Genomic DNA, 17,761 nt, shown 5'->3' with positions numbered 1-17,761 from the left:
CAACCTGAGTTTTTTTTCGTGGAACAGGGTCACCTGGGACTTTCAAGCTAGAGAGCACTGTGATTAGTTAAAATTACACAAGGTTTACGTCAGATTTTAGATTAAAAATCTATTTCGAAAACAGTGGTAAGTACACATCATTGTAGTGTATTCTTATTACTGTTAATACTTCATTTGTGTTTTTCAGCATTACAAATCGAAGAAGTACGTGGAACTTCAAATTCAGTTCATAGACATGGAAAGGAACACTTTTTTGATGGATCAACATTTTGGTATGCATGTGATAGAATGGTTAAAGTTGCCTGTCGTTGGATCAAAGAATTCCTTTTATAGACTGGCCATCATTTGGATACAAACAGCAATCATAATGGCCTTCATCATGTAGATCACATTTTATTTTATAATAAGCTATTTTTAAAATTTGTGGTTCTATTTAACTTGCAGCATGCTCATCCTTACATCTCTCTAGTGGTTAATAATGGAACTCTATTGTGAATTCGATAGAGATGAGACCCCCTCAGCTGGTTGTGAAGCAAATTATAGAAATGTATAACAGAAAACATATTTAGCAATTTGCTACGAAAATGATAAACTCTCAGGTATTGATTGGTTATTTCATGCTATGGTAATAGCCTTTTCTTCAAAGTAAAAAAAAAAACAGTTTCAACAGACACACATAATAAAGCTGACTTACAGTGGAAGGTGTCCGATTACCGACTGGATACTATTTTGGTATGTCGGCCACTATTGTCCCATAACCACGACATTACTGCGGTAAAAAGGTAAAGAGCTCGGCAATTCTCCGACGAACCCTGTAAGTACAATAACACAAAATCATGTCAATTTTTTAAACTCATATTTGCTTGTGAAACTTAGACCGCTGAAGATCGTTCAAATGTTATGCATATAAGGTTATAAATAAAGAATGAACTTGGCAGAAAACATGAAGACCCCTCTGATGGTTTGCAGCTTCGCGCAACATGTTTCGTAAAAAAACCTTAATAAGTTACAATTCCTTGTTTAAGAATCAAATCAATTAAGAATCAAGATAAACAACTTTAACATATTAGCAACTTTTTTTTTTGGGTTGTGTTGTACATCAAAGAAGAGAGAGAAAATAAAAGAAAATAACAATTTTGGATGAGCCTCCGCCAGAAAACTTCAAAACAAAAAAAAAGTTGATTATCAAAACGGTTTTGCCTTATTCACTTCATCAAGGAAAAAACAAGGCGCACATTCGGAGAGAGAGAGAGCTGCTGCTGCTGATGCTGCTGGACTTTGCCGGCGATATAAAAGGAGTTTCCTATTAGCTCTGCGTCTATAGACTGTGCCAGGAAGAATAGGGAGATCCTCTGTAAATTAAAATGGGAAAAGCATAACAATAACAACAAGGGAAGAGACGACGACAAAGAGAATGGAAGAAAAGCCATCAGGATATTCGGCTGGAAATCGCCTTGATCTGATTGCCTCAATGAGGAGAGAGAGAGACAAAGAGAGAGAGAGAGAGAATGACTCAGGGGAAGAGGATTGCGGACTGATAACTCGGCGGGTCCAATACCTTGTGCAAATGACTTGGACAAGATTAGAAGAGAGAAACGCGAGGCGAAAGTCTGCAAATTGGAGCTGGATTTGAAGAAAGCCGTCGAGGAAAAAGGTCAACTAACAAATGAAATGATGGTCTTGCAAGCTGTTCAAGGTGAAATGAGAAATCTGGAAGTAGCGATGGAACAGTTGACGTCGGAAATTCAAGAGCTGTCTTTCAAGAAAGCTAATTTGGAAAAGCTTCGAGAGGTTTTGGAGGAAGCTAAGGCCACTGCTGAGGAGGAGACCAGACAGCTTCGTCGAGAAGTAGAGTCCAAGTAGCTTGAAATCTCACAGCATGTTGAAAAGGTGGAATTCACAGAGTCGCAACTACTCTTGTTCCCTAGTTCGACCCCCATTGTTCCCCCTTTGCATTTGACTTGGTAGGATGCCACCAAAACGGTGAGGCGGGGTCGGACGGACGGACGAGAAAGAAACACTTGATTATGTTTGGAGGAGGAACCCAACCCAGACTGGGGGAGAAGAATAGGAGTCCCGGCCGAGGATTTTCTAAATGAGACTCCTTAATGAAGTGCAGAGGAGGATCAATATTGACTCTTGAAAACGTCCATATCCAAAAAGGGATTATTTTGTCGGGTTGTAGTCTCTCTGCTGTATGCACCGGATGGTCAATATTGGAAGAGTGCACGCTCTGAATCATATGAGCGGCTCAGCCCAGACGTCAACCGCCTCTAAACATCACTGGAAGTGATTTTCAATGTTGGACATTTTTGTTTATTTCTTTTCTTCCCTTTTTCTTTTTTTCTTTTATTTTGAAAGCAAATCCACCGGAAAAATCCTTTCGTTTCAAAGTCAAAGAAAAATACCGAAGGACAGTGTGTGTGTGTGTGCGTCTTCTTCTTCTTCCCACCTGGAAAACGACACACCTGGCCTCTTTGGTAGAGGAAAAAAACCCCAGAGAGGAAACGATCGAGAGGGGGGGAGAGCAACTAAATTCAACAGCGGTCGAAAATGTTGGATACTCGTTGTGTTGGCCCTTCGTCGAATCTCTTTGTGCAAGAGACCGGAACAACAAGGCAAAGCCTAGACAACAGCAGCAGCCAGTCAGCCATACACACATAAAGAAAATAAGCATCCACCAATACAAAAAAAAGAAAAGAAAAGAAGAAACGAATCATCAACACGGAAAGTATACAAATACTTATCACCGGAACTAAAATTGATAATATCCATGTGTTGAATAGCCATTTGTTGATTCCTTGGTAATACAACGCGATTTATAACCACACCATTTTGGCCCTTACAAAAAAAATATATCATTGGATTTTGCAAGCCAATACGCTGTTTAAAATAAATAGAATACTTACCAGACTTTTGATGGACCATTGACCTCCATTCCATCTGATAACGGCGTGATTACGAGACACATAAAGACCACCCTCAGGGATACAAAAATTGCTTTCTTTGGCACGTCCAATGAAAAACTAAGCCAATTAGAGAGAAAAATAACAAACAGCAAACAGAAATACATTTTTTTCACTAAACTTACCTCATCACGGTCCAGTGGGATGCAGTCGTCACTTGTAGTTGTATCATTGGAACCTTCCCTTCGAAGCACAGCAGGCACACGAATGTTTGACACAATTTCTAGAAAAAAAAACAAAAATGAATATATTCTTACTGTCCCTGGAATCCCAATGTTCTCTTTACCAGCACAGGTTATCCAGAGTCGAGCATCCGCCTTCACAGTATGGTTATTTTGTGCAGCTTTTTTTTTTCTTTTATTTGAATTTTGGGTCGACTGACGCTTGAAATTATTTGATAGATGCAACGACGGGTGAGTTGATTGACGCCTTTGAATGCGCATCAGAAGTTTCGGGGATTCAATTCAACGTCGAGCTGGAACAAGTTGCCACTTCACATAATGATTTTTCAAGAGAAGATGCTACGAGACATGTGGGGGACTTTTCAAGCAATCAAATTTAAAAGCTAAGACACTGATTTACCTTTTTCTTTTTTTCGTGACAGATTCATGGTGAAGAAGGCACCGTTCAGTTCTGGGAATTCAATACTTCTAACAAATTGAATCCCATTCAGAAAATAAGCTGTAAGATGATAATTACCTAATCTACTTTGATATCTCTACTCTAAATTGAGTCTTCTTTCTTTCTCTGAATTATTTTAGATCATAAATCCGGTATTATCAGCATGGCTGCATCCGTCAATAGTAGTCAATTACTCACATTGGGCGGTGACGAGAAACTGTGTTTATGGAACTGGAAGAACAAAACCGCCCCTCATTCAAATAAGAACAGTGAGGCGGGATTTCAGACCACTCGTAGTCAGTTGGATTCAGCCGGGTAACAGCATAAACTATTGCTATATACAGTTTAACATTGTAAGATTCTTTGGTTTCCTTTCGTTAGGTCAGAGGGCTATAGTATTTATATTGACGTCTTTCGTGGAGGGTATTTAAACCAGTCAAGTTTGTATCCATCCCTCAGAGAACAAGCAGCAGCGTCAGTCGAATCTGTTTTGTTTGAAATGCTAGACGTTTTAACGGATTTTTTGTGGAACCAATATGGAGAATATGGGCTGGAAAGGGTGAGATACGATCAGCCATTCTTTGTACGATTGGAGTGCTCCATGTCGCCCCAAGACCCAAACATAATCACGTGCTACGCAGAACACTGTATCCGGTTGGGCATCCAATTAGACGATGCAATCCAACTACTTCAAGTATGATATCCACCTACTGTAGAAACAAATTCATACGATTAATTCTTGTTGTTTATTTGTAGAATTATTTTCAGTCACCAGAATATAAACCTTTTATTGGTGATTTATTTTCTCGGAGATCATTTTTGTGATTTCAAGACTTTAAGGTCACACCACAGGCTTAATACTCAACACCAAAATGAAAGTAAGTCTCAAAAGATTAAAAGGACTTTCTTCTATTATCTAGGTTTCAAATATTCAAACACCAAAATAAATTTCAAAAGTTATGAGCATTTGAAGTATTTTCTGCCGTCATCCGACGGATTCCCATTAGCCAGATCAGTCCATTTGTTCCTTTGCTCGTCAATTGAATCTGGAAATTCTTTGAATGCAGAATAGCTGCCAGGATTGGGCAAACTCAACTCAATCATCAAATTCAATGTTCCACCTTGAACAACAAAAATAAATCAAATGGATAAATTTAAAAAATCAAACGATTGTGCTTAAAAAGTTCGTTAACTAAACATACCTGTCTTTTTCCCACATGTCAACTCCCATACTTCCATAAAACTCTTTAACTTTCAAATAGGTGTGGCGCCCTAAATGGAAAATCCGTACAGTAAGAGGATGCGAACAATCAATATCTATACTAGGACGTACGCAATAAGTAGGCGACCTGTTGAATAGCCAACACAACGGTGGGTACAAGAAAAACTGTCCTTTTTCCTCCTGAATCTAACGGTTTTGTAACTTCATCATGAGATTTTTCTTTGATCAGAAGGGCTGCAATGAATGTCTTTCCTGAACCAGTTTCGTCCGCTCTTTTTGGCTGGAAAACTATTGTCATCCGCTATGGAAACTAGACCAGGAAATTGGCTCGCGTTTTTGACGAACTTGCCCGGATCGTTTGGCCAAAATCGACGGTCTGGGATTTCAGACCACGCGTGTCGGTTGTAAAACTAGTGAAACACGCTCGAGCTCTATAGCTTCCAACTCTATGCATATATCGTGCCCAAGTGAAAACGACTTTTGTCACATTTTGTCGTCGTCGTCCGGGAAAAGAAAAGAGAAAATCAACTTCATCACGGCTGCAGTCGTATGTTGACACAAACCCAACGTCGTCGCTATTGCTCACGTGTGTGTGTGAGTGTGTGTGTGTGTGTGTGCAGCAGGGAATGGCCTAATCCAGCGCGGACCCTTCCTTTCAACTGGATTGAAATAATCACACCGGCAAACTGAATTTGGGCGATATGGCATAGACAACACAGCGCACGCAGAAAAGACATGGACACACAACCAACACAAACTGCTGGGAACACAGCACAAAATAATAACTGACGACTATAGTTGGGAATTGAAGAAAAAATGAAATGAAAAAAAAAATGAAATGAAATGAATAACGATATCGAAATAAAAGTCGTCATAAAAGTAAAAAATAATAAAAAAAAAAGATGGTGGATCTATCTTGTAGGAAATGTACAAGGCCGGCTCAGCATGTATATATATATAGTATATACTAGTGTTGTGCAGCACGGATAATAACTTTGAGGAATAAAAAACTCAAAATATAACCGAGCAAGAAAACAAAGCCAGAAGCGGTTTGGTCGATATAAATGCAACTCAATCACATCGTCCAAGAAAAAGAAAACGAGGATATGGTGACGTCATTGAATCACGGGGAGGGGTTTTTTTTAAAGGGCAAGAAGGTTAAATGCGTCTAATAATTCCAGGAAAGATGGAATTGAAATTTAGAAGAGAAGAATATAATTTAAATGTAGATAGATAATAGTCTCGAGAGAGAAAGAGAATTTGAAAGACAGATGACTATTTACAGCCACATTGTCCGCGGATTCCTCCTTGCCACTCAATCGAACCACCCACCTCGTACCTTGGATTTGTGCGTTTTATTGGCCGTCAAATTCAGCACCACAAAAGTAAAACAGAGATTGTGTCTACAATTTGTTTCTTTTTAAATAACTTGCATTGATTTCGTAGGACATTTCATTACTCGAATGCCTCGAGAGTCTGGTCGAGAAAGACGTGGGAATCCCTGCCGAACGGATGAACCAACTCGTGTCCGTCGCCCTGTCGCTCGAAGGATCCAAAGAATCGGATTTCTCCTCAAGACAAATGAGTTTACTGGAGAGAATGGCTATGATAAATTGGAAATTTGGAAATTGGAAATAAATTGTATTTATGTGGGTTAAGAGGGTTAAAATGTGCTGGTTGACGAGCTATCTAAACATGCCAGCATTCCGGTGCCGAGTTCCCTCTGTTTTCGCAAGAAACTTTTAGATGAGTCTGTCTGTTTCTCAGTCGGATGAGACTTGGAACATCCGCGCCGCGCGAGAGAGAGAGAGGAGTACCAAGCCAGCCAACGAAGCGTCAGCCCGCTTTCGTGCGCCAGCGGCGACGCCACCCCCAATCAGCTCTGCTACTTCACATGCGATACGGGCTTCCGCGTCACGGGTAATCCCGTTCGCTCTTGCTTGTCCAGTCTGAAATGGAATCCTCTTAGACCGCCGCCTGCCTGCGAAAAAGGTAATTAACAATTTGGGTCTATGAACTTGTATCAACGCTATTCCAATCTACACCCCCCTCACTTTCTCTCTCTTCCCCCCTGGAGGCACATGCTGCAAACTCCCCCGAAAGAACGGGGACTGTTGAAGCCTTTTGATTATTATTATTATTGCTGTTTTACTTTATATTATTATTATTATGATTATTTTTGGAACAAAAGCTTATCTTTTAACTCTTTACACGAGCGACCGATCAATGCGCACCCGCACAAATGTCGTGTCTTTGTTGTTGTTGCAAATCTTCCCCTATTTTTCGAATATTTGTGAGCGCTTCAAGTGTTTCTCGTTCATTCAGCTGCTTGGGCTTCTTCTTTTTTTTTGGATTTTCAAGTGACGTAAATTCATTTTCTACCAGCGCGGGGGAGACCTTTTTGAAGAAGAGAAAAAGAGATTTGCTTTTTTCTTTCTTTACACATATTCCTCCTCTGTCTGTCTCTCTCTTAGAATTAGCTTCAAAGGTAACGGGTAACAAAGAAGCCAATCATAGGCCGTGGAACAATACGATCCGAGTGAGAGTCCAGAACCGGACAACGACGGCAAGTGCTGCCACCTATGAGACGTCGACTGAACCCGCCCCCAATCCCAAACCTCCTACAACAACAACAACACAGTATTCGAAAACAAAAAAACCGTCTGCCACTCTTAAAGTCGAAAATATGTTTTTGAGCGGAAAGCTCGTCGTCTATACCTTTTATAGATATGGTGTAACGCCAACCCGAAAGTTGTCTTTTGAAAAATCGCCACAAAGAAACATAACAAGAACAAACAATCCGGAAAGAATGGTTCCATCTCTGATTTAGCAATTTTGCGCACATGATCAATAAAATTCGAATAGACTATTACAGAACATTTGGTGCATGTGTTCTTCGCCCTGCTGGGGATCTACTAGTTGAATATCTGAGAAATTCGTCATCATAAAATAAGATAAAGAGACAAATAGTAATCCCCCCTGAAGCCATGCTATTCGTTCACATCGTTGAGTAATAGAATTCTAAACCCTAAGCGCGTGCGATTTTAAGTTTCTTTATCAGGATCAGGGTAGTGGTAATGCATTCATATCTAGCGATTTCATTTGATTACTCGTACGGTTCAGGTGTATTGGCCTACCTCAATCGAAATGTTGTGCAAAGATTGAGCTGAGCAGCTAGCAAAACAGTGAACGTCCAGCCTGGCAAGCCAACCAGGTGTTCAACAACCCGGCAACTTTGCTCGAAGAGAAAAGCATCATGCTCTCCAACCGGCAATCCAGCAGCGGATTGGCCATGCTCCAAGGCTGGAAAGCCACTCAAGTCTGTCCGCCGGCTCATCAAGATTGGCAAACTAGCGCTAAAAATAGTTCAGAGGAAGCCCACAAAAAGTTGAAAGGTAAAAGCCGCTTGTAATTCCCCGCTCCCGGAGGGATGTATACGTAAGAGTCTGACATGAAATGGATTAAATCAGGAAAACATAACGGTAAGAAAAACGAGAACGACAAGAGACAACTGGCCGTCGGCGGATCGACTGGATCAGCTGCTGAGCAGCGCGCAACTCGCAAAGGTCGCCAACGATCAACCGGCCAAGGTGAGAGAATCAAACGACAACAACAACATCATCAACAACAACAAGGAGGAGGCCGTCGTGAATTCCCGGATCAGCCATTCCGTCGCTGCGGAGACGACGGCAAATGGAAAGGAAAGTTGGGATTCTGTCAAGGTACAAAAATTTGACCGGAATTACTTCTGGTATTTAATTGCTTTAAAAAACAAATTGGCCAAACATATTAAGTCGATCCTTCTTTAAACCCCCCCCCCCCCACAAAAAAAAAAAAAAAAAAAAAAACACGACCACGACCCGAAACCCGAATCCCTAAAGCTCTGACATTTTATTGAGATGAAATTTAAATATAATGGATTAAAGTCATAAAACACACTGCAGGATTAAATTTCCTAGTTAATTTGGGAAATAGGTTTGACTAGGACTAGAGTGTATTGGATTTGGTACTTATTTAAACTTAAAATCAAATCCGTGAAAAAAGAATCCCGTCAAATCAGTTCCAAATCAAATCACGTTCAAAATCTGAATTTGCAAATCAAATCATTGAAAAAATCGTTAAAATCCAATCCATTAAATATTTTGTTAAATCCAAATCAAATCCAAATTAAATCCAATTTATTTGTCTTTTTTCTCCTTAGCACAGACGGTTTCAAGGAGATGAGCATTTCTTTTAATGAATACAAGCATATCAAAAAATTTTGGTTTGATCTTATTTCTCGTTGCCGACAAAATTTCTACTGCTGTGCTGAACGCACGCTCAATGTTTGCTGATGAAACTGGAATACCCATTACATCCCGTGCAATTGGGGCTAAAGCAGGGAATCTATGTTGATTAACTTTCCAATAATCACAAGGACTGAAATCTAAATCAAATTGACCCTTTTCGTTTACAATGGGGGGCTCTTTAAAATAAACATCAAATTCTTCCAGTACTTTGACAACACCTTTCGATAGTGTTCGTGGGCGTACAAGAACGCTTGCAAGTAAAGGTCGGCTAGTTTGTCTAGAGCGCTTCTGAACAGGGTGGCCCACTGGATTTTCATCTGCTTTGCGTCTTCTGTTTCCATCATCTTCAGCGCCACTGTCAGCGTTGTTTTCAATGTGATCGCCTTCGTTTCTGCCTAAAATCACGAACAATGAATTGAGGAAATTGACTAACAATTCGGATGTTATTTTAAAAATATGCACTTTTACCGACTGTGCGATAGCGCAATTTCAGTAATTCCTTCACAGACGATAGCACCTCTTCTACTTCTTCTCCAGCAGTTGTTATCCACGACCCTTTAATTCTTGGGTCAAGTACTGATCCTGTAATTATTAAGTTAAAAAATTTATGCAATAACCTTATTGACTTCAATGATATTGCGTACCTAATACAAAAAAAGTGTCTTATAGGATCCATCCCATTCTCTTCTTGAGTGATCGGCTTAATTCCTCCGCCATACTCTTGCACGAAGTAATAAATTTAGAATCTTTATTTACTCTGGGATCCAGTGAACATTGATTAACTAAATCCTAATAAAATGGAATTGCTAGTCCCACAGTCTCGGTATCTTTTTGGAAAACATCTGTTGAGATTTTGAATGGCTCTAGTAGATTAACGAATTCTTTCGGACATTTCAGTTGCAGAGATGACAGAGATCCGCGAGTTTTGCAAGCATTCAGTTTCGATTGAAGTGTTGGGTCAATTTCAATAGCGTTTAGGACGTACTTCACCATTAAAAATTGCGAATTCCATCTAGTTAGATTCATCATTGGTATTTTGAATCCAACAAAATCTAAAAGAACCTTTGAATCTACAACACTTCGTCGAACCCCTCCAACGATCTTGCATAGAAGATCTAGCGCATCGGAAACAAATTTCTAAAAAGTTTAAAACTGGTTAGCAATTAATTTCATAAAACTGCAGCTACGAACTGATATTTACGTCGAGTGCCTTTAGTTCATCTTTAATAACCAGCTGTTCTTGATGAGGCATACATCCTGCGTGGGATGAAGTGGATGTGACAAATCCTGTTTCGTTGATTTTCCAGCTGTTTTCTGTTATCAATTCAGCAAGATCAATTTCTAAAGTTGACAAAAGATGTTCAATGTCCGAATCCTCTGTCTGGGAACCACCAGCGGAAGACGTGCACTCTAAGTATTCTGGGATTAAAACGTAATTTGGGACTTCAATCCCTGCTACCAGCTCTAAGTCAATGAATTCATCTTCTTTCTCTTCTCTGATGAAATTTGAGAGCTGCATTTTAAACGCTTTTGTCATATTTGAGGCATTATCAGTGGCCGTGCGGATAACCTGAAAATATAGATTAATTATTAGAAAGACGATTCAGTAGTTCACAGTGAGGTATACAGATTAGACAACAAACCTTTCCATTAAGTCCCCAGTCAGAAACGACGCATTCGGACTCTGAGAGAATGGCTTCTGCTGTATGGTTTTTGGGCATCTCCTTCATGTTTAAAAAACAGGTGAATGGGATATAATCTGCAGTTACTGACGAGCAAGAGACTCCCATGAACCCAACCATGCTTTTAGATGACCAGAGGTCCAACATGATGGTAGCAACATCACAAGAATTCAGTACTTCTTTCACTCCTTCAACTATTCTTGAGTAAATTTAAGGTATGATGGTGTCTCGCATCTTTTCATAACTTGGAATTTTATATGTTGGCGCTATAAACGAGATTACCTTCCGAAACCCCTCTCTTTGTAAAATGGTTAAAGGTAAATTGTCCAAAACGATCATTTCGGCTATTAGATTATCGATTTTCTTTTGCCTATCTTTTGGGATGTTCGTCGCAAGAAAATTCTTCATGGAAGATTGGTCTGATGAGTGATTTTTCCCTCCTGCTTTCGTTTTTTCGTACTCTTCCTCGTGAACTCTTCTTAAATGCCGTAAGAAATTTGAAAAGGAATCGGAACTGCCGTTGTGATATTTATCATCTTTGCAATAAACACATTGCGCATAAACCTTTCCATTGGAGTGTATAATACGCCAATTCTTCCAACATTTCTGTCTCCAAAGAGGCCACTTCGTTTTCTCGAATGCGGGCATTGGAACAGCGTCTTTTGGTATTTGTACTTCGATGGCTTGATCTTCCTTGTCAGGGCCAACTTCTTCCTCACCAGACATTTGACTTTCATCAGAATCGTTTTCTTGGCCTTGCATGGAGTTGTTCCTCTTCCTCTTCGTACAATAGCTGGTCTTGAATAGAAGAAGCAGTTGCACCACCACGTCCTCTTATTTGTGAACCCCCACGTGATCCACCACGTGATCCACGTCGTGATCCCCCTCGTGATCCCCCTCGTGAAGCAGCTCTTTTTCCACTACTTGGACCACCCATTTTCGAAATATATGAGTGCCTTGAAGTGACACAGAATAAATATTAAATAATCACTTCAGATACATTCAAACAATATACAGTAACTTACAGATTGGATATTTAGAAGCAAATATCCTGTCTTTTGACTGTAATGATTAAAAGGGCAATTGGCTCGATAACACTTGAGTTGAGAATGAACCTATAGCCTACATAGGTGAAAGAAAATAGGCATGTGTCAAACATTAACATACATTATATTAATATAAAGTAACTTACAGAGAGTATATTTAGAAGCAGATATCCTGTGATTGTAGAGAATTGGCTCGATAACACTTGAGACTTCACTTCATCAATAAACTTAGTTCTACAACTGTGAAAGTTTCATGTTCGCTCTAGAAAACCGCTTGATTAAATTTTAAAACATCCACATGAAGAAGCATTGGCAAGAATTTAATTGGTTTGTGTTTTGTCTCATTTTGGCACGCTTTTCAGTTCGGCCGAGCTGGATGCAGAATTTTCAAAATAATATGAATATGAGGCATAAGCCGGTATAAGCCTAGAATTTGGATTGTGGTGTAGGTAGACGGATATGGGCAATTGGGCATGACAGTTATTCATTCCTTTATGAGGACTTTAAGAGGTTAAAGTCACCGTCATCTTTCACGTGCTCAAAAATGAGCTCATCATCCAGTGCCAGCAGTGGTGGCTCGACGCCGCCTGCGACTTTATCCGCAACGAGCGAGAGGCGAAATTTTGTGCCAAGGACGGATACACTTGCGTCCTCTGTCGCTCACCCGATCAACAGCCTCCGTATCTGCACCTATCCAACGCTTCCGTCGATGCCTTGACACTGGCACCACCGCCGTCGGTATCGGTCCAGGCCGCCTCCAATCAGGCCGGCAATCGGTAAAACAGGCAGTCATCATCGGCCACTCCACTGCCTAGTCCCGTCCCAGATCTACTACAGAAATTGGCCGGTGGGCTCTTGATCAAAGGATCATCCAACAGCATCTGGCTCAAATCCCCGGACTCTTTTTCCAGGTCAGTAGTCGCTCGAGTCTGAAGACCATTCAGGACGTCCAAGGAGACGGTCAAGAATAAGATTCTCTGTTCAAAGACGATATGGTGTTGACCCTGCGTGATGCTGAAGACAGGCAGTTGCCCGACGTCCCCGATATCATCCAGAGCGACAACGGAGCGCTGATTTTGCGCAAGAAGCGCCAACGAAAACTACAGAACCTGGGCACCGGGGTGTCAAAGACAAGAAAAAGGACGCCATGAACAATTACAACACGGCCGATGTGAAGTTTCAGCAGTTGGTTTGGTTTGGTTTTACATTTATATAGCGCACCTTCCATATCACAATAATTAGATCAGATGTCGCTGGTTAGTTTCCAGTTTGGAAGATGTGATTAAACACATCACAGTATATTTAACGTCATATCCCTGAAAGCAATCAAGAATCCTGCATAACAGCACAGCTGGCAGTTTTATGACGGGTTCAGCCGGGGTTCGAAACCAGAGCGTTGACGCTTTAGTCCACTACACCCTACATCCCCGAAGGAAACGACAGCAACGACGCCGACGCCTCCCACAACGACGACGACAGCGGTCGATCAAGTCGCCGCCGATGCGTGCAGGCAATCCCAAGCGGAAGCCCCAAAGGCCGAAGGCCAAGAACAAGTTGGCCGAGACGTACCCGCCGTATTTGCGGGAAGCTTTCTTCGAACGGGATCTCCATGTCAAGCCCAGTGGCAACTCTAGCGCCACCAACCACTCGAGTTGCTTTCTCAAAGACTCGTTGTCGGCCAACGATTCACAGACGGCCAGGGCCAGCGGCAGCGACTCGGAGCCGACGGACGATGTCGCCTTTTCAGCAGTAAAAAATCCGTCCATCATTCACCTGTAGAAGGAATAAGAAGTGACCGATTTGCTGGAGAGGTGATCCGCTCCAGTGAGCAGCGTACGGAGGTCTCCGTAAACATACTCCGGTCAATCTCTGTGTGATCCGTGGGGTACATACTGTGGTGAATGCGTTTCCTTCTACAGTGTTCCTTGGGGCTTACTGTCACATATCAGGACATCCAAATTGTTGGAAGAATTATAGGGATGTGTATTGCTCTTCCTCTCTTGCCCTTCGGGAGAATTGAAGAAGCATTTCAAACCATTCAACAGTATGCACAAGCTGTTAACGAAGTACCCAATGTCCAAGTCCGACTATCCGTGACACGGTTCTTGGATACATCAGAACTTTCTGGCTGGATCGTGTTGGTGCCAGACATTTCTCTGTCCACAATCAAGTAAATCGGACTAATAACATGATTGAGTCGTGGCACCGAGGGTTGAATGAGCTAATGATGGTGGCCCATCCAGGATTTTTGATATTTGTAGGTTGGTGTTGATAAATACGAGTTTTAAATGTCCATTGCCAAGGGACATTTACAACTCCAGTCCAATCTCAAGTTTCAATGAGCTATTGGAAGTAGTGCATTGGATTTTCTGTATCCCATTGACTGATTAATATTATTGTTACAGGACATCTACAACGAGCTGCCGGAATTGCTATTCGGGATTTGTTGGCGATAGAAGGTGGATTAGCAGTTCGGCAATTAAGGAGAAGACGAGATATCAGTCAAGATAGGCAGATAGCCGATGCTGCTAATCGCCTCCATTAAAACAGAATCACTCTCCTGGAGTTCCCGATTCTCTCTTTTAATGATTTCAATCCCGATGACGTAATTCGAATGAATAATCATGCGGAGGAGGCAATGGTAAGAATTTCCACTAATGCCCGTTGATTGCCTGTCCCTAAATTAAAACAATAGCCTAATCGATTTTCTTTATTTTTAGGACGCAGGAGAACCTGGGGCTGGGGGAAATGACCGGATCGTTTATGAAGTTTTATTTCGGGTTGATAACATTGGTCCCTTGGAGATCCCTGAAATCCCAGGCATAATCGCTCCATCTCACGAGGAAAATAATGCTCCACCTCGTATCCAAAACATTCGCCCGAGAAACGGCGATCTTATTGCGAGAATGGAGGGTGACAGAATAGTGCGTGTAATCCCTCCCGCAAATCAACTTGAGATTACTCCCGAGATTGCCCCACCACCGGCAAACGATGAGCTTATGTTATGGGAGAACTTGCCCCACGCGGAAGTACCGGAAGATCTCGTCCGTCTTTTCTTTCGCTCCAATGCCGCTCCCCTCCCCCAGCACAGAATGGGGCCGTTCAACGTATTTGGCATATGTCTTGAACGCCCAGCCGACTGGGCGATCGATTCCAGTGAACATCGCTTTTGCGGGGAGGAATTATCTCAGGAGAGGGTAGGGATGGGATTTCGCCTCCGGGCAAGCGTGTGCCTTTTCTGCAGACAGGAATTTTTATTAGCTTTCCCTCCGCAAAATCCAGCAGTTTCCAGCCCACTTGGAAAACGAAAAGCAAGTAAAAACGATTTGAAACAAGAAGATTTATTGACTGCAGCAAAAAACGTTTAGTATCTGTTGCGTATTTGTCAGCCTCTTCTTCCTTAGCAATAATAATTCCAAATTATTTTGTGCTAAATTGTGCTTTGAAGCTGTTGAAAATGTTGACTTAACCTGTACCCAAATCCAAACCAAACCAAAAACTAACCCAAAATCAACCTACCTAGTCCTAGTCAAATCTATTTCCCCAATTTTTCTCTCAGGGACTAGGAAATTTAATCGTGTAGTGTGTTTTATTACTTTCATCCATTGTATTTCAATTTCATGACATTTAGGGTTTTGTTCTTCTGTCGCTTGAGTCAATTGACTCCTTGGTCATTTGTCGTCAAAGAAAAATTTGTGCTGGGCCTAGTTTCGCAATTTTTCATTTGTGGTCTTGAGTCACAAATGCAAGTTGTCTATTTGGCCTTCTGTCCGGCACTCCTTAAGTTATTTTTTTGAAATTTAATTTACGCTACAATAGATGTTTTATTGATGTAGTATCAAGGCAATTTTTTTTAAAATCAATAACTAGAAAATCTTGGTGTGATTAACCGTGTCCAGTATGGGACACACTCTTTCCGGTTTTCCCCCCACTTTTTTCCTCAGCCACCATTTTACCCCCATTTTTCAAAATTCAATATCTCGAAAACTATAAACCGTATGGCGCTGAAAAAATTCTCTAATGTTATAGAAACAACGTTCTTTACACTAATCTAATTTATTTAAGCATAGCATTGTTACAAACTTATTTTGGTTTATTCTGTTAAAAATGAATTTTAAAATTCATTTTTAATGTTTAAAATAGAATAAACAAACATAAGTAACAAACACATTTGATTTTTTGCGCAATTTTCAAAAAATTGGCGTGTTCCCCGTTTCCCCCTATTATTCCAGTGTTTTGGCGCTTAAAACATGGCGCCATTGCCGACTAAAATATTTTAGATTTTAATAGATTTTTATATATTTAAATTTTTTTACAAATTTTTACAGAGATCTGGTCTGGCTAAACCCGAGACTGTAACGAGAAATCTGCTAATATCCCGTATTAGAACAGACAGAATAAAATGAGTGCTGGTGCTGAATGAAGTACGAAAGGTAAAAGTGCCAGAAGGGGTACCCAGAGCCCATCTGAAAGAAAGGAATCAAGATCTTGTAAGGAGATTATGTCTGCTCGCAACAGTTCTGCTACTTCAGAAAAGGTAAAAATTTTCATGTTTTAAAAAATAAGCATCATGTCCCTATTGTATTTTTTTTTGTTTGCTGTTGTAGATGAAATAAGAAGTTCCAGGGGCCTCGCAGATCCCACAGAAGAATTCTAGCAAGGAAGATACAGGGAGTTGGGACAAGGTAAATTATGCATTTTCTCTTTGGAGACAACATAATATATGTTGCATTAATCATCTTTATTTTTTTATAGGAAGGGGAATCTGCGTGTCCCCAGCAGCGCCCTGATGAAAAGAACTTGGAAAGTGAGTTGGAAAGCAAAGAGAGTGATGATGAAAAACTGAAAAAAAAACTCAAATCTGACCAAACTGTATCATCCTCTCGCATCAACTGGACCTGTCAGTCATGATGTGGCCTGCCTCTTGGGTCTAAGAGGCTTGATGCTCACTGCAGAGGCTTATGATCCCACAGAAAACGAGAATGCTGCCAGCACAGGAGACCCTATTTGTGACGAAATCTTTTGGCGATGTTTGAAAACTTGTTTGGAGATCCCTTGCGTGATCTTTTGGCTTCATCCCACCCTCCTCCCAAATAACTAAAGTTTTTTTTCTCTTCTAAATCTTTCAAGTTCGTTTTCTTTAAACTCCTTTTTTCTAAATTCTTTACATGTGAAAGAGTTTTACTCTTGATCTCGTTTCATGTTATGAGCCAGCTGTTACATCCCTTACTGTAACACCAGATCACGGAGGAAGAGATGAAGGAGAGACATCGCCGTGTTAAAAAAATGACTACCAGCGTCACTCCCTTCTAAAATGTTGCCAGTTTGAAGAAACTCTACTACATTACCGGGGTTGCCACTTTAAAAAAAGTAACAGTCAGGGAACTTCTGTATGTAGGTCGGTTGTCATGACAGTTTGTTGACGCCGGCCACAACAACACGACACGTTGAACAGACGATATGACCGTCGTCATGGAAACCGAATGTTTCAACTCTTCAACTACACGGAAAAACTGGCAACCTTGGTAAGCTACCCAATTCCCACAATCTGGCAATCTTTTCGAAGGGGGTTACGGGTAGGTACAATTTCCTCTGCAGGGACTTATGGAGCGTTGGGGGGGGGGGGGGGGGGGGCGGGTAGGTGAGTCGAATAAGGCGTCGCTTGGTGATCGGGGCACCTTGAGTCCCGAGTTCGACTCCCCTGATGAGCATAGTTGCTCCCATACCCGGGCACTACCACTACATATACAGTTCACACCTCTTCTGCCAAGACCAACCAAAACGGAACAAAAAATCGCACACAATGATGGTACTTCCATCCCCCTTCTTTGGGCTCCTTCCACACAATACAACACTTACACTGCTCACGTCATCGAACAAACCATAGCAATCTACTATCGCCAGGTGAGTCGAATAAGGCGTCGCTTGGTGATCG

General features: G+C 41.2%; 1 protein-coding gene across 1 annotated transcript; it reads left to right on the top strand.

Annotated features, from left to right (window-relative positions):
• The first annotated feature begins 7,996 nt into the window (after positions 1 to 7,996).
• Positions 7,997 to 8,550, top strand: LOC124189838. The gene is made up of 2 exons (XM_046582314.1): positions 7,997 to 8,204; positions 8,280 to 8,550. The coding sequence occupies exons 1-2, from the start codon at positions 8,066 to 8,068 to the stop codon at positions 8,543 to 8,545; spliced, it is 405 nt and encodes a 134-aa protein (XP_046438270.1). The 5' UTR covers positions 7,997 to 8,065; the 3' UTR covers positions 8,546 to 8,550.
• The last annotated feature ends 9,211 nt before the right edge of the window (positions 8,551 to 17,761 follow it).

This window comes from Daphnia pulex, chromosome 3, assembly GCF_021134715.1.
Source record: "Daphnia pulex isolate KAP4 chromosome 3, ASM2113471v1".
Lineage (NCBI taxonomy): Eukaryota > Metazoa > Arthropoda > Branchiopoda > Diplostraca > Daphniidae > Daphnia > Daphnia pulex.
This window is presented reverse-complemented; position numbering and strand designations above follow the sequence as displayed.

Coding starts and splice junctions, on each gene's coding strand:
- LOC124189838 (XM_046582314.1), top strand. CDS start 8,066: ATGCTCTCCAACCGGCAATCCAGCAGCGGATTGGCCATGCTCCAAGGC. Junction 8,205..8,279: donor AGCCCACAAAAAGTTGAAAG/GTAAAAGCCGCT, acceptor GGATTAAATCAG/GAAAACATAACGGTAAGAAA.